Here is a 17489-nt window from a genome sequence, read left to right as displayed (position 1 = left end):
TTTGATAATATTTACTAAGAATTTAAGACAATTCTGTTTCAATTTAATTCTGATTGCAAAAGGAAATAAATTATTTCTTAGAACGTTTATTACCAAGAAGTTTGTTTAAAAATCTATAATTACTTTTCTAAATTATGTAAATTGAAATTAAGAAATATAATAAAAGAAGCTTAAATGTATAACTACATTTTAATTTAATTAATTTAACTTAAGTTCAAATTTCTTAGTAGTTACAGTAACTAAAATATCTTAAATAAAGTGTGATTAATATAAAAATATATTCATATGCATTTTAAACACAAACTTTATGTAATTTATCACTAAATTACACTTAAAGATGCCTTCGCAGAAACTGTATTACCAGGAGACCTCAGTTAGCTAGAGTTAGTGGAAAACTTTGATTGAACGATTGTATTGTACATGACTCAGCTCAGCTGATCTCAAATTCTTCGCTAAGCTGACTCTCTGAATTCTTCTCTTCTTCTGAGCTTAACTTGAATCTTCGCAAAGCTTGCGTTTGACAACTTAACTCCAACGAAAGCTCGACGATCGTAAACTTTTGCGGTACTTTCAATGGCGTCTACGGTATTGAAAGTTTAGCAGCTGGTCTTCTGCTTCTTGGCGGGCAAAGTTACATGGGTTAGTCTTTAAAACGCGGGCGTCGAGATCGGTTGTGGGTTGTATCGCAGACCTTCACTCCGTGTTTTATCTTATTATTATTTACCTTTTTCTCGCCGTGCTTTAAGCTCTCGCTCTCTTTGGCACGTTCGCTCTTCCAAAGTTCGAAGGCAGGTTGTTACAATTACCAGTAGATAAAAATAAAACGAAAAGTAAAAGAGCTGCATAAAAACGCATAAATTCAATTGAGCTAAGCAAGTTTCACTTGCTTTTTTGTATCGCGAGTGACAAAAATAAAAAAAAGAAACAGACTTACCTTTATAACATGGCGCACGTATTGATAATTTCGATTAAAAATGAACGCTTTACCGATTAGATTACACACAGCACATCGACAATTCAACCAGAGACATTGCGAGAATAGCCAAAAACCGAAAAAATATAAAGAAAGAAAATTAGGTAAAAATAGAGAGTCAGAGCGCGATAACAAATTACTTAAATTATAAATTGAATAACAAAAACAAAAGCTAACCGATGATCGCATAAGCATAAAGCCCGGAATTCCCTAGAGGAATACGACGTCACTCTCGCTCTCTCTCTCTCTCTCTTCCCCTGTCTTTTTTTCTCGCTCTGCCCACTCTCTCTTTCGTCGGTCTTCGATTTCTTAACTTTTCATTAGTTTCTGTTCTCTACCATCCGTTGTTCTTGTTGTTATTATCGATATTATGGCACCCGCTTTGTGCGCGCGCAAAAATTAAAAAAAAAAATATATATAAAAGAATCCGAAAGAAAGAGAAGAAAACATTACTTATATATATATATAATATATATTCACATATATAAATAATAAGTAAACCGGTTTCTCTCATAGTTCGTTGCTGTGTGTGTGTGTGAAAATTAACATTAAAAAAGCCATATTTTCCACTATAAATAAATGACTTATTTCGCTCGCTTTGCATTAAACAAATTTACATAACGGCACCATTTTCCAAATAATACAAAACAAATTAAAAACGTAAAAAAATAAAAAGTGTATTTATTGATTCGTGTTAATTTTCAGGCACCTGTTATTATTTGCAAGCCGAGTGATCAATGCATATAGCAAATATTCAGTTCACTCCTTCATTTAGGTGAGTCCCCAATAGAGCCTAGACTTTTTTATTTATTGATTGTGAACTTTGATAGTAAGGGCTTAATAAATGCAATGGAAAATCCTAATGGCTCAGATCTTCGAGAAGGGTCTCTGTGTTTTGTATTTTCAGTTATATGCAATGGAAAGTTTAAAGGGTAGAATATTTAACTTTTGTCAGTAAAGGAAACAATTACTTGCTTTATAGAGTCAGAAGTTGGAGTCATTCAAAACTTTATCATAATTAGCTGTAAGAAGATTTAAGATTTTTAAACGATGATTCACACTTTTACACTTTGACAAGAAAGCATAGCATTATAACTGGTCATTTAACTATCTTAATTATGCTGTTTTGTAGGATAATTGCTAATATAAATATCTGGGTTTTTCTTTTATTAATAAGCATTTGACGCATTGCATGTTTTTCCGTATTCTTTAAACATAACCTTATATTGACAACTTCCTTATTACAACATGTATTAGTTTTCAAATCAAGTTAGACTTATCCTTGAAAGATTTTCTATTGATCATAAATATAATAAATTTACCTTTGAAAGGAACCTATACTTTTGGATCCATTGACTTTTACAGTGTAATCGCAAGTTTTCTTCCTTTTTTGGGTGGCAATTATCCATCTGCGTATTAAATAATCTACGGTGAATGCAAACGATAAACTTAAATAATATAACCAAAACACCTGTGTACATGGCAGCGCAGTCGCATTGGCTTTTTTCGACGTCGCCATAAATGAAAGTTTCTTACGAGCACGTGGGCGGCAAAGGGGGTGGTGCGACAATGGGGGGTGGTGGTGGGTGAAAAGCTTTTGCCACTTGCATTTGTTTTTTCCCAGTTTTTTTTGCGGCCACTCAAATACGCCGGAGAGGTTTTCAATTGTTTCATTCTAAGATCGACTCGATGCGCCTGCGGTCGTGTTCGCGCTAAAATTCTTTTAATTTTATTTATATTTTTTAACTATTTCTACTGCTCGGTATATATTTATTTGTTTCTTTCGTGTTAGAAACTAGTAAAATTTTGAAAAATACAATTTTCAAACAACAAAGAACGGTTATTGTGTGTGTTGTGTGTTTGTGGCCGAAAAGAAATAAACGAAATAAGTTAGTCATGTGTGCTAACTGGTCCTTGGTTTAATTCGCAGGTAATTATGAAAAAAGGCCTTTTAGATAATACGGTTTAATTTCGAAAACTGCAGTCCAAGTTAACTGCAAACCGGCTGCTGACTCATATCATCGAGAGTGTCGTGCCAAAAGGAAAACAAAACGCTAAAATCGCAAGTTTTTCAGCAAGTCATCGGCGATATACAAAGCTCGAGTGGAGATTTTTGTGTGCTAACAGAGATCTAAGGCCAAGTCAATAGATGATATTCCGTATATCTAGTGGTAGTTTCCCCGCATGCTAAATCCAAGTCATGATTGATACGATCTGGCTGTGGGTAAGGCCCTGTATGCAAATCATCAATCAATAGGGATTCTGTTTCTATACGAGATATCATTTAAGCCATATGATATGGAAGCATGACTGATATAAGTGAACTGATGGATAAGATATGTGAAGGATGGAGTCACATGTGTCTAATAATCCTCAAAATATAATCCATTGTGTACATGCAAAAAATAAAAGCTTTTGCGATTTTAAAAGTGGTCCTTCATAAATAATAAAAAAAAAAAAATTATAATATCTTCCTGTATTTCATAACTATTTGGAACTAGTTCCATCGATTTGTCAGCATATCGGTTATTTATTTTTATTTGAGCTGTAAATTGCTTGACGCCAACGATCGTTAAAAAACATTCTGTCTGTCTGGAGGTTTTTTTATGCGAAACCCGTTCCTCTGAGGAATTTTTGGCTGCTTCTGCTACTTTGATGTTGATCCTAATCTTAATTTGTGATGCTGGCGCCAATAGAACTTTTTCTGTGTGTCTTAGCTATTGGAAATTGCATAAAATTAGCATATTAAATGATCGAAACGAAATATTTTTATTTTATTTTGTTTATTTACCTTTTTATTTTTCGCCAAAAGAAGTAATAACTGAAAGATAGCCAAACGTTCTTTTATTAATCAATTTTATGGTTTTGAATAACTATTTTTGAGATAATTAAAAGGCTACAAAATAATTAAATTAATATTTGGTTTAGTTTTTAAGATATGTATAGCTTGATTGACCTTTTGAGGAAATCTAAAGTAAGTCTTAATTCATAAAAATGATATCCAATATTATTACCCTGTAGAACAGGTAGACAAACTATTAACAAATCCTCAGTCTACCGCCGTTCAGTTTTATTTTTATATTTCTAATCTTATTTCTGCTTATCGGGTGTATTGTTTTCGATATTTATACGCCAGCCACCTGAGCATTATCAGTCTGAATGTTACCGCTTTGCGAATTCTATCTGATGGGCATAAACAGTAGCCAATTTGGTTGGCAGAAAATGGTAATAATATCTGTGAACCTGCGGATGATGAAGAAATAATGGGAAATGGTGTCCGTACCTATATGGCAATTAAATTCGGTTCTGTACTTTACCTCTGAGTGACATTTTCAATTGGTTAATCGATTGAAATTGTGGGAATTTCCCATATTTTGATATCCTCAAATAAGGAGATTGTATCTTTCAGGGTAACTGACCTATTCTTTGCCAGGGGGAAAGTCACGCAGTTTGGTGAATGATTTCTGCCAAAAGTGGGTGGCACTCGAGCAAATTCCTGACATATTTCAATCTATATAAACAGCTTTGGCAATAGCGAGAAATTTGTTTTGTGACTCATTGTATTTCGTGGAAATTCATGGGCCAGATATTTTGTTATTAAAAATCTTTTGCTACGGATATAAGAATGCATCCCCCATTCATTTTGCCAAAAAGTATATATCCTCAGCATAGATCGTATAATTGGGTTCGAGCAAACTCATTTAAGAGCTTTCTGAACTGGCGCCAAAGACTCAAGGCAGATTGAACGGTGACAAGTGGCGACTTTTTCTTCTTTTTTTGCTGTGTATTCTGAAACGGAAATGCCAATAAAGCCCAAAGCCTACAGCCATATGCCTACTTTATATATTCGATACAAACAAATGTACTTGAATAATGTGTTTAGATTCACTGCAAAAGCAAACAATCCTCTGTTGATGCATTTTATGATAATTTGTAGATACCTTTGCATCTTTTGCTTAGATTAGGCGCATTTTGTGCGATTTGGTTTTTTCCCTCAATGAAATTGAAAGGTGACTAATTTTTGAAGAGTTTGACATGTAAAGTCTTTTCCTGTTTAAATATTTTTCCGTTAGTTTTAGGTTTACTTTTAAATTTGATTGACAATACTTTAACAGTTTTAAGGCATAAAAGTATTCATAAAACTTTTTAAAAAAGTAATCCCTATTTAGCAAATAATCTAGTTCTATTCTATTCAAAATTCATTACATTCTAATAGAAAATAACCTTTTTTATTAGAATTAATCGCTTATAAATCAATAAAAGTCGTGTACGAACTCAATCAATTCTATTTGTTTACACAACCGTCAGCAAAAGTTTATTGACATCGGAAATTAAGTTTTCATTTCAATTGTTATGATACACGGCTATGAATAAAGGAAATTAAAAACATATATATATATATATGTATATCTGCGATTTTTCGTGAAAAATTGGGACAACTGCCTCGGAGAATGAGAAAATTCCTTGAAAGCAACAGCAATAAATACATGACAAGATACAAATATATAAAAGCAAATGTACATTGTACCTACAAGCCAAACATTTAAGCGGAATACATTTTTAAAATATTAAGATAAATAAAAATAGCAGAAAGCTCAGCGACAAAACTTTTCGCTGGGCAGGCGTGCATTAAGAATTCTATGTTTTTTCTCAAAAACATTTTGCTCGGTTCAGTGTTCAGACATTTGGCGAGTACTCAAGACGTTTTCCGAGTGTGCTTTTGTCGGTTCCGTCCTCTAGAGAAATATTTCTCTCGATAATACCTATAGATTCAAAATATATAGATACTCGGTTCAAGACCAAAGCGACAAAGTACAGAAAAGTGTGTGATTATTGCAAAATAAAAACCATATTACTGAACTGGAAATATAAATATGTATATTTAAAAATATATTGAAATATTTTTGTCAATATAATAATTGATTAAATAATAAAACCTTTTTAATATCGAAAAAATCTTCGAATTCTATCTGTGTGTGGTGAAGCATTTTCCACCAAAGTTTGGCCGTGATAAGTGAAAGGTGATTTATCGTTCAATTCCCTGTCAAGATAAATACGTATGTGTAAAATATGTAGTAAATAAGTTGCCTTTATATTACATTTGTTGGCTTTTGTCCAATTGGCTATTCATACTTGCCAAAATCAAATTATTTTATGACGTAATTCATTCGCAATATTCTGTGCATGCTGATCGGTTTTTGGTCCCAACAATTGTTCTTCAAATCACAATTTCTTTTAAAGATATTATAGAATGACAGCACGTGGGAATGTCTTTTGATTTATTATTTATTTCGGTTGCTTTTAAGGTTATCGGACTTCTTTCGCAATTGATTTTTTGTTCTATAACTTAGAATTTATATATTAAATTTTGAACATTGTCCCATTGGACATGATTTATAATCGAAATATTTTTAGTTGACGCACAAAAAGCATTTGGCAGCTGCGAAAACTTTGATCGGGAAATCGAATTCCTATAGAAGAAAAACAGATGTCTTTTGTATATATATTTTGATAAGCTAAAACAAGTGTTTAGGAAAATAATATCACGATTTTCTAAGAAAATGACCTTCAATAATGTTATTACTGTAAAATGTAAATAAAACCTTTAGTTAAAATTAATTTTGTCCCGTTTCCCGAAGTTCATTCACCCCTTTTACAGTCTGATATTAATTAAAAGAATCGCAGTTATCAGTCATATTTTTCATTTTCTTGTCTTACTGAATATTAATATATATATTTATGATGAAAAAACAAATGAGTATTGAATTAAAGATAATTATGAGACATGGCAGCGTTCTAAGAAAACTGCTTACTTATTAAGATAATTATAGTTTATGAAAATAATTCTGCCTTTATTCAACTTTATAGATTTATCTATATCTTCAACTTGCCGATATTTACATGTCTTATAAAACACAAAATTGGCACACGTTTTCTCTAGTTTCCCTGTTTTTTTTTACCCCCACCGATCAGATCGGTTGGGATCAGACCAATGTATGGGCATTAGTTTTGTCAGCCATTGACGTATTTTACCCACGGCAGACCGATGTCTAGACATGATCAGAGAATAAACTCTGAGGTCATATAGCTACTTAGTCTTTGTCTGTATCTTATATCTTGAGTACGTATTTCTAAGATCGGCGAACGAAACACGTTGACAATTTGCTGAAATCATTGATAAAATGTTTTGTTTGGATTGCTCCAAATTGGCCAAAAACAAAAAACCAAAATAAAAAGCTCTCGCATCTCCGGGGAGGCCAGTCTGCGAGGCGATCTATATATATGGATTTGGTCCAACCTATATACATATACCACCTGATATATGGGGAGGCAGAGTTTTTGTCGCTTTGTGGCCGCGTTACGCAAAATGTTATTTTTAAACAACGCGTCCGGAGCTTTAGCCGGACTATACCGGACCAGACCGGGGCCGGACTCGGAGCCGGACCCGGCCAAAAGGAAAAACAGCACAGAAACGCATCCACTGCACCCAGCTGCCTTAGATTCTCTGACCAGTATTATGAAAATATACATTTTTCCTAATGACCCCTAAATAGTGCAATTAATGCCGTCCATCGTATACAAAAACCCACCCACTCAGATATAAGACGCTGAATTTTATGATTGCGATCGGTCTGCGAGAGAGAGAGTTTTCCACCTTTTCAGTTTTCCGCCAGACGTTTTACTGTTCGGTTCGTCATAGTTATATGGTGGTCAGGAGAATCTTACTCATTTAGTGGATCACTGCACGAGTCTGAGGATTTATTTTCGATCAATATCGTCATCGTCTGGCGTTGTCTGGGGGCCTTCGATTTGCTTGCCAAGGAATTGTTTCTCTTTTGCCATTGGCCATAACTTTAAACCAGAAAAAGGTGCGGAAAATCAAAAAATGTAACAAAAGATTCTATTTTAGTGAATTATCTCAACTTGAGAGTGAATTACAGAGAAAACCTTATGATTATTAAGTTTTTGTTGGTATGAAAATATACTAGGACTTGGAATGAAAACTAAATTGTTGTAAATTGTAAATTAAACATACAATATGTATCTCTATTAAGAATTATCTCAACTTGGTTTCTCTCTTATCTTTCAGTTAATATTTTGGCCACGTAATGTTTCCCAACCAGAACAACTTGGCCGCTTCTGGGCCGGGTCCAGCGGCTGATGGCCAACAAAGCCTCAACTACAACGGACTGCCCGGCCAGCAGCAGCCACAGCAGCAGCAGTTGCCACAGTCCACCAAAAATGTGCGAAAGAAACCGTATGTCAAGATCACTGAGCAGCCGGCGGGAAAGGCTCTACGATTCCGCTACGAATGCGAAGGTCGCTCGGCGGGTTCCATTCCGGGCGTAAATTCCACGCCGGAAAGCAAGACCTATCCGACAATCGAGATTGTTGGATACAAGGGCCGCGCCGTGGTTGTCGTCTCCTGTGTTACCAAGGATATGCCGTATCGGTGAGTAAATTTTTTTTCTCTATTCTTTATTTTATTACATAATAAATTTGAATAAATAATTAATAAAATATAATTTTATATCAGTCCCCATCCTCACAATCTGGTGGGCAAGGAGGGTTGCAAGAAGGGCGTCTGTACACTGGAAATTAATAGTGAGACAATGAGAGCCGTGTTCAGTAATCTGGGCATTCAGTGTGTCAAGAAGAAGGACATTGAGGCGGCGCTCAAGGCGCGAGAGGAGATCCGTGTGGATCCATTTAAGAGTAAGTTTATTTACTTGATATAATTAACTTTGACTAAATTTTACGTTTTTCCTATCCTCAGCTGGCTTCTCGCATCGTTTCCAGCCCTCGAGCATCGATTTGAACTCGGTGCGATTGTGCTTTCAAGTATTCATGGAGAGCGAGCAGAAGGGTCGATTCACTTCGCCCCTGCCACCGGTTATATCCGAGCCCATCTTCGACAAGAAGGCCATGTCCGACCTGGTCATTTGTCGGCTTTGCAGCTGTTCGGCCACCGTTCTTGGTAATACCCAAATAATCCTGCTCTGTGAGAAGGTGGCCAAGGAGGACATCTCCGTGCGTTTCTTCGAGGAGAAGAACGGCCAGAGCGTTTGGGAGGCCTTTGGTGAATTTCAGCATACCGATGTCCATAAACAGACTGCCATTACCTTTAAGACGCCGCGCTATCATACCCTGGAAATCACAGAGCCCGCCAAGGTGAGGGAGTAGTTAGTAAGAGTTTAGAGCTGCTCTAAAAAGGATACAATTTTCCATGTAGGTTTTCATCCAACTGCGACGTCCCTCGGACGGAGTCACCAGTGAGGCCCTGCCCTTCGAGTACGTGCCAATGGATTCAGGTAAACATACGTTCTGGAATCTTCATCGGCACCTCAAGCGGAAGCCCGACGAAGATCTCTTTCAGCAGATCCTCAGGTTGGACGCCAAGCGGGAAGTGCAGGCGCCGACTATTGAGGTCATTGATTTGGATACACCGAAATTAGAGGTGCAACATAAATTACCATTGAATGTGGACTTTAATCAAGAGGAATCTCAGCCAGAAGAGTCAGCTTTTGACCAGGAACCATCCTTACAACAAAAACAATATCAATCAGAGCAATATTTGCAGCAGGAACAGGAAACGTCCCTGCAACAGGAACAATCTTTTCAGCTGGAGGAACCGATGCAGCAGGATCAATCTGTGCATCAGGAACAGCCAGTACAGCAATCTTTGAATGAAATCCGAGACCATTTGACCGATCACACCTCGGATCATATTCCCGAGGATATGGAGGCGGCTGATGCACAGGCAGAAGCCGAGGCTCATCGCTTGCGATCTGAGCAGGAAAAAGAGATTGACACCATTATTGATGAGAAAGTGAGGGAACTGGAGCAACTTGAGCTGGGTCAGCACTTGGAGCCACGTCCCTTGACGGCCAATGACAAGATCACCGAGTGGATGAAGTCTAGTGAGATTGAACAGCAAGACCATGACCCGAGTCCCACTGCGGAAGCAGATGCTTTGGACTCGGCCATTGAGATTTCGAAGGCAGACAAAACCCTTGATGAACTCCTTGAGACAGTGGCCGAACTGGATGAGATTTACACGGACTTCAAAGTCCAGCGCGATACCTACAATAATACCATCCAAAATGAGTTGGCTGGAATTCAGGGGCGGGCCCCGCTGCAGGTGGAAGATAGCTTCGATGATGCTGCCACCTACACCAGCCTGCAAATTGCTTTCAAGAATCCCGTTCTTATACCCTTGGATGATATAATGCCCCCAACACCGCCCATGTCACAATGCGCTCCCGAAGATGCCCATCAGCATTACGATCCCATAGAGGTGAACTCACAGGCTAAACAGCCAGAGACTCCACCCCGTCCAGTTCCTCCGGCGCCGCCTGCAATTATAACGGTACCATTTCCACCAGAGGAGGAGAAACTGCCGCCCTTGCCACCGAAAAGGATTCGAAAGCAGGACAGCAATGTGGAGAATCGTTCCATCGAGGCCAACACCGTTCAGGCCAGGCCATCCACAGCTGAATCTCCTCTTAATAAGAAACTTCCTCCAGCACCAAAGAATCCGAACTTTAATACCCTGCCCAGGCAGAAGAAACCAGGGATTCTTTTCAAAACTCTTCTCCCGACGAAAGAGCAAACCAGATTTGGCCCAGGGACAGGAGAACAGCTCTCTGTTAGATTCCAAAGCGAATAGTCGGGAGCCCAGCATAGGTCATTTTAGCCTGCAGGATCCGTTGAGGGCATCCCTCCGCTCCTCCAAGTCAGCAGCGCCTTTAATCTCTAGTTCCCCACCTGCAAAATCCAGTCCTGTAAAGGCCAAGAAACCAGGATCAAAGTTGACCAAGCCTGTGGGCAGGAGTGTGAGCAGTGTCTCTGGAAAGAGACCCGCCTACTTGAATGCCGACGTGGTGCACATACCCCTGAAGGGTGATAGTGCCAAACAGTTTGCCCCAGCAGCAAAGAAACGAAGGCTATTCCCAGTCTAGTACAATTTCGGTGGGAGCGGGATTGGATAGACGCACTGCATCTGCTTTACAGCTGGCTGACATACCAATTAGCGAAGGTGGAATGGAACTGGTGGCCATTGCCGATCGCCAGAGTCTGCATAATTTGGTTAGCTCCATCGAGGGGCACTTCAATGTCCAGCTGGATCCCAATCTGGATCTAACTGAGGCCGAGCACTTTGCCCTGTACACGAGTATTCCGCCACTTGCGGCGGCCAGTGAATTCGATGAGACCTCCGCCTACTATGCTCCCGTGGATGCAGGAGAGATCTTAACTCCTGACGAGGTGGCCAAGCGATTAGCGGCGGCAAATGGTCTTTAAATTTCTTGGAACTGTTGTTTATAGGAAAAACGAACCAAAGGAAATCCTCCAACGAAACCCAAAAAAAAAAACGAAGCAAGTTGGCTTCAAGCCAGAGGAAATTGTATTTCCCCGAAAACTATTTCCATTATCTCTGGCGCCACAAATTGTCCACTTGTCAAAGGGAATCTGAAGGGAAAAGCTCTTCAGAACCTTCAAGAAATTGTATTTGTTTTATATTTGCTAATTGTGCTAAAAGTATCCCCGAATATTTTGTAAGCGATACCAGGCAACTGACCCCAAACCGAGGTCAAATCAGATTTGTTATTGTCCAGGTTTGGCCCATTTAAGGGGCCAACCTAACTGTTGTATTTAAGCGAAATCACTCAATTTTCAGAGTAGAGTAAGATTTCAAGAATATGGAATCGAATATATATATTGTTTAAATTGAAACCGAAAAACCCGATTATATGTACAACATGGTGTGTATATTTTGTCTTATAGATCCAGCGCACTTGAGGCGGAAACGTCAGAAGACTGGCGGTGATCCCATGCACCTGCTGCTCCAACAGCAGCAGAAACAGCAATTGCAGAATGACCACCAGGATGGCAGTAAGTTGACTGTTCAGATTTTCCATAAACTGGTGTCGGTCTTTTCTATCCTATCCTCCTATTGTGTGTCTCTATCGGCTTTGATTCGATTTTGTCCCATGGTTTTGGTTCCACTTGGGTACATAATTTGTTTTGAGATGCCTTTGGCCATCTAAGTGAATCCTACCTAGTCAAATATTTTTATATATTTGATAATATCTTTCGGTATACCAAAGACTTAACTTAACAAGTCATCGGCTCTGATGATGTATTAATCGAATAGACTCTTAGCAACTATTAGAAAGCACTCACTCAATGCACACACACTCACCAATGAACACCAGGAGAAAAAGTGAACTATGTACAGGGAAGGAAGTCCCTACTATATATTTATATATTGATTTACATCTATAGTCGAAATTATATAGTCAAGGATGAAAGAGATTGATTTGAAATCAATAAGCAATTTTTGTCGCTTTTCTATTCGTTTACATGCGAAGAATATTTGATATTTTTATATAATGAAAATTACAAGTTTGGTAAAAATATTTTATATAAAATAATGTAGCTTAATAAAACAGAAAAAAAAAGTTTAAATTAAAAAAAAAACAAAATTTAAGAAAAGGCTGTTTAATTCAAAAGGAACTGTTTTTAGGTTGAAGTAAGTTTTGCTCTATGATTGCATACTTTGAAGAAGTTTTTGACAGTTCTGAGTAAGTTTTTATTGGAATTTAAAATAGTTCATTTGGTTTTCAAGTTTGCTATTTTTTTATTTTATATAGAAATGTTTTTTGCATGTTTTCCTTACAAGTTTGATTCAATTTAATTTTATTGTTGGGCCATTATTCTTCATTAACCATTTTTAATACTAATCTCGTTTGTATTGTCTGGTGTTTTGTTGTTTATTGTTTGCTGTTTTCGTTCATGTTCAAATATATATTTTTTTTTATTTGCTTAACAATTTACGATTGATTTTTGCTTTTTTAGGACAAACTAACATGAACTGTTGGAATGCACAAAGTATACCGCCCATCAAAACGGAACCACGAGGTACGTTTCTATTTCGAATTTTAATATATTTAAAATTGTTTAATATTTCTATATTATACCAATTTCTATTAGATACCTCACCACAGCCCTTTGGACTCGCTTATCGAGCGCCTCCTGAGCTTACCCCCTCGCCCCAGCCGTTGTCGCCTTCGAGCAACTACAACCACAACAGCACGCCCTCGCCCTACAACATGGCCTCTTCGGTCACGCCTACCAACGGCCAGCAGCAACTGATGTCGCCCAACCACCCACAGCAGCAACAGCAGCAATATGTAGCAGCAACAGATATGGGCAACAACTACAATCCGTTTGCCCAGCAGGTTGTTGCACAGCAGCAACACCAGCAACAGCAACATCAACAACAGCAGCAACAACATCAGCAGCAGCAGCAACAGGCCTTGCAATTTCATGCCAATCCATTCGGTAATCCCGGAGGTAACAACTGGGAAAGCAAATTCTCCGCGACAGCTGTTACAGTAGCAGCAGCAGCAACCGCGACAGGAGCAACACCTGCCAACGGTAACAGCAATAATCTCAGCAATCTCAACAATCCCTTCACCATGCACAACCTGCTCACATCCGGCGGAGGTCCTGGGAACGGCAGCAATCTGCAGTGGAACCTGACCACAAATCATCTGGTGAGTGAACTTATTATTTTATTTTATTTATTTTATTTACTAAATATTTAATATTTAATTGTAGCACAATCAGCATACGCTCCATCAGCAGCAACAGCTACAGCAACAACATGCCCCGCCCATGCATCAGTACGACAATAATGCGTCCAGCAACAACAATCCCAATAATGGCAATACCAACAATAATAATAATAACAACAATAACAATAATAATAACACCGCTGGCAACCAAGCGGATAATGGTCCAACGATCAGCAACCTGCTTAGCTTCGATAGCGGGCAGTTGGTGCACATCAACTCAGAGGATCAGCAGATACTGCGCCTCAACTCTGAAGATCTGCAGATATCAAATCTATCCATATCAACGTAATACCTTATTAAATCAAACCCAATTCAAAAAACCGAGCAAAAAACATAGGAGGCAGTAAGATGATGATAATGATGTAGAATTCAAACTGATCGACCTGGTCGTCGTCTAATTGATTGTTTTAGTGCTGTAATAACTAGTCTTAAGGCAAAATGTAACATGTGTGTTTTTGTAGGAACTAAGGATTTTTAAACATGAATAAATTAATCGTTTTAGTAGTAAATGGAACGAAACAATTGATATTTTTACAAAACTCTGCTTCCACTTTGCTAGAGTGAACAAATATAATTGATTTCTTTTGACTAGCTATGCCATTATTTGGACATTATCTTTATCTGATTTATAATGCTTGCGCTTAATTTTATATCAATTTTAATTTTGTGTATTGATTTTTAAGCTAATGTGAATTTAATGCTACGTCATATTTACCTTTCAGTCGTAGTTAAATCACAGATCGTATTTGTTGTTAAATAACAGTCGAAGGCTATAATGAATTTACGGTATTCTGCATTGGTTGGTATAATATTTTTGATATATAAAATGCATTTGGTAAGTACAATTCTTAATATCAAAATCCAATTAATTTTTTTTTTCTAAGATGGAAAGTCGTCTTATTGAGTTTACAAACATAAAGTGTACATCGCTGGACAGGAAATTTAGCGAATTCGAGTATTGTTACTTGAAAGCTGCAAATCGCACTTATAAATATTTGTCATTAAAGGTTCTTCTCCATAAGATGCCGGTACCTCAATTTTCGGTTTGTTATAAAGTGAGAAAGTTTTACCTGATCTTAAATAAATAGATTTCCTTTAGCTAAATGCAGCAATTAATAAGCGATCGAATGGACTGATGCCGGTTAGCTATAATCTTACTTTTGATGGCTGCAGGATGGTAGCAGATATGGGTAAACCCTTGATTTCATTTCTTTTTGGGTTAATTAAAGCTTACTCAAACATCAACCATTCATGTCCCTTTGACGTAAGCAATCTCTCCTTAATGTTTACTTTGTTTAATTTTCTATTCAATTTCTAGCATGATATTATTGTTGATAAGCTGCCCACTCATTTCGTAAACCAACAACTCACCGGATTTTTACCCTTACCTGATGGAGATTATGTATTCAATAGCAATTGGTTGGCAAACGGCATAAATCGGGCCAATGTTCGGCTTCACTTCTCGTATACGTAATTTTTCTGCTTTTTTAAAGGTTTAAAAGGTGTTGATTTAATTATTAACTTTTGTTTCTTCTTTAACATTGAAGAATCGAATTTAATAAAATTATTTTTTTATTTATTAACAAGGATTTAAGAAGCAATTTTAACCATAAGGAAAAATATTGAACGTCTAAACAATAAAAGCAACTAAAGTGAATAAACATTGAACGTTAAGCAACTTAGTTTTGGGCTTCTGGAATTTCACCGTAATCGGTCTTATTCAAATCATCAGCATCATACTCAAACTCTAGTTCTCTGTGTGATCCCCGAGAAAAGAAGCCCTTCAGCCTATTAACCGCCCCTGGAAGAGATGGTGCCGGTGGCGGAGTACCGGGTAACATATAGTGGGCCACGAAGTGTAACATGCGATAGGTGGCCTGTTGGTAAGCCTGGCTCTGGGCGAAGCACTGACGGATCCTCTGGCCTAAGGTGGCAGCCAAGCAATTCTGGAGGGTGACCAGCTTTTCCTCCTTCTCCTCAATGGATCGTTCCATCTTCACAGTTTGCTCAAGCAGTTTGCTAGATTATATATATTTAAGTTGAACTCCATTTATACATTCTGGTTTCCTTACCTGTACTCCTCATCGGAACACCGCTTAAGATCCTCCAGCTTGGTCATGTTCTCGCGCAGTTGATCAATGAAGTCACGCTTCAGGGCCAGATCGATTTGGAGGAGATCCAACTGGCGAACCAGCTCTTCCTGAGCAGACTGGCTCTCCAGGTAATCGCGTTGCAGGCGAGTCAACTGTTCCAACTGCTTTCTCTGTTGGCTATTCACCTGGAAAAGTTCGTCTTTGAGTGATTGCTGCACCTCTTGAAGATTTTCAATGGTCTTGTCTTTTATCCCTAACTCCTCGACCAGTTTATCCTTTTCGGTCCTGATCTCTACTAGTTTTAGGCTCAGCTCCTCGTAAGATAGCTTTGTCTGGGCATTATCTCGATAGGATTGCCTTAGTTGATCGTTCAAGGTTTCGTTGCGACGCTTTTCAACGCAAAAAAGTGAATTGTAGACATGCAACTGGTTGCGATTCTTCACGGACTTTCGTTATAGTCGATATAGGAATTGGATTTTTAAAAGACGAAATATATAAAGATACTTTTGATACTCACACTCCTCTTGTAGTCCTCCACCTGGTCAGTGAGATTACGAACCTCCTCTCGCCTTTTGCGCCAAGCGTGAAGCATAACGGTATTGAAGATTCTCAGGCTGGCCACCCGGGCATCCTGATCTGGACCAACCACAAAGCTCATCTTTCCTTCAATAACAGCGTTATCCTGCAACACCAATTTGGCCATTTTCCCCTCCAACCCCAAGGCTTCAGTTGCTTCCTGCGGTTCTTGCTGTATAGATTTCGAGGGCGAGGGAACATGGGCCACCAGCTGATAGTTGCCTGTGCGTCGAGCCTCTTTAAAATCCATTTGAGAAAGTGATTTGCGCACACTGAAATTAATCAAGGTAGACGTTTGCTGACGTTTAAGGGTCAAGTATGGGGTCAGTGATGTTGGCTCCCGAAGCAGACTGGTCTTTGGCATAACTGTGTAGGTCGGTTGGCCAGAACTGGACACCGTTGTGGTCACAGAGTTGTCCGAGGAAGACGGTGTTAGTAGCACAGCTTTGGGTATCTTGTTCAGTTGTTGGTTATTCTTGTTACCAAAGCTGTTAGAGGATTATACGAAAAAATATGTATTTAAAAAAAATGTAAAATATGTAGAATAATGTCGTATAATCCCTTTCATTAAACTCACACGTTCTCCTTCTTCGAATTACGATATTCCATAAGGCGACGTTTGTTCGCCTGACTGGCAATAAGTGTTTTGGAGTAGCTGGTTCTAGGTGATCCCTTCTGAGGGATTCCGGTCAAGCCAGACTTGTTTCCCTGACGAATGCGTGGACTTTTGGGCAACATTTTGATTAAAAATAATATATTCAACTTGAAAGGAAACAAAGGTAAAAATAACTTTTTTATTTTGCTTAACACGTATAGAAATCAACAAGAAAACTGAACTTCTGTTGTAGAAGCAAGCAAGCATCTAATGAAGTCTAATAAAAGGCTTACTCTTTAGACATGTTTTTTAAATCAAAATAAATATACTTAACCTTGTTATTGAAGTACATTATTCTTGTTATTCCTTAAAGTTTTTTTTAAACTGTTTGTTTTACAAACTTAAGTTTACATTTTAAAGAAATCAGAACGATTGACACATGAAAAATTTCGGTCCAGCAAATAAACTTTGAGTTCAAAGGAACAAGATATCCTGTTGAGATGTCTGTCCCACAATCGCTTAGCTAGCACATCCGGTGCGGTTCTCACACATTGTGGGTAACATAATGCGGTGGCGGCATCCGCTTTTCTTATTTTGCGGGTCATTTTCCC

General features: G+C 38.0%; 4 protein-coding genes across 4 annotated transcripts; 3 read left to right on the top strand and 1 right to left on the bottom strand.

Annotated features, from left to right (window-relative positions):
* Positions 1 to 247: 247 nt before the first annotated feature.
* On the top strand, positions 248 to 11288 carry LOC108103071 (embryonic polarity protein dorsal). Its single transcript, XM_017208415.2, is given in 7 exon segments — positions 248 to 1748; positions 8064 to 8426; positions 8511 to 8689; positions 8751 to 9145; positions 9207 to 10547; positions 10549 to 10887; positions 10889 to 11288. Coding segments are annotated over 6 exon segments (2985 nt in total). The 5' UTR covers positions 248 to 1748; positions 8064 to 8082; the 3' UTR covers positions 11276 to 11288.
* Positions 11289 to 11724: 436 nt separating this feature from the next.
* LOC121529967 (probable basic-leucine zipper transcription factor R) lies at positions 11725 to 14123 on the top strand. Its single transcript, XM_041818123.1, has 4 exons — positions 11725 to 11866; positions 12833 to 12895; positions 12968 to 13533; positions 13598 to 14123. The coding sequence occupies exons 1-4, from the start codon at positions 11725 to 11727 to the stop codon at positions 13901 to 13903; spliced, it is 1077 nt and encodes a 358-aa protein (XP_041674057.1). The 3' UTR covers positions 13904 to 14123.
* Positions 14124 to 14320: 197 nt separating this feature from the next.
* On the top strand, positions 14321 to 15088 carry LOC108103054. Its single transcript, XM_041818634.1, has 4 exons — positions 14321 to 14449; positions 14499 to 14657; positions 14714 to 14878; positions 14933 to 15088. Exons 1-4 carry the CDS (start codon positions 14390 to 14392, stop codon positions 15086 to 15088), a joined length of 540 nt encoding a protein of 179 aa, XP_041674568.1. The 5' UTR covers positions 14321 to 14389.
* Positions 15089 to 15168: 80 nt separating this feature from the next.
* On the bottom strand, positions 15169 to 17088 carry LOC108103051. The gene is made up of 4 exons (XM_017208365.2): positions 16861 to 17088; positions 16225 to 16771; positions 15687 to 16153; positions 15169 to 15633 (listed from the first exon to the last, which is right to left on the bottom strand). Exons 1-4 carry the CDS (start codon positions 17019 to 17021, stop codon positions 15294 to 15296), a joined length of 1515 nt encoding a protein of 504 aa, XP_017063854.2. The 5' UTR covers positions 17022 to 17088; the 3' UTR covers positions 15169 to 15293.
* Positions 17089 to 17489: the final 401 nt, after the last annotated feature.

This window comes from Drosophila eugracilis, unplaced genomic scaffold (genome assembly GCF_018153835.1).
Source record: "Drosophila eugracilis isolate 14026-0451.02 unplaced genomic scaffold, ASM1815383v1 contig_1197, whole genome shotgun sequence".
In the NCBI taxonomy this organism is placed as follows: Eukaryota; Metazoa; Arthropoda; class Insecta; order Diptera; family Drosophilidae; genus Drosophila; species Drosophila eugracilis.
Note: the sequence above shows the minus strand (reverse complement) of the source record. Positions and strands in the feature narration are given on the sequence as shown.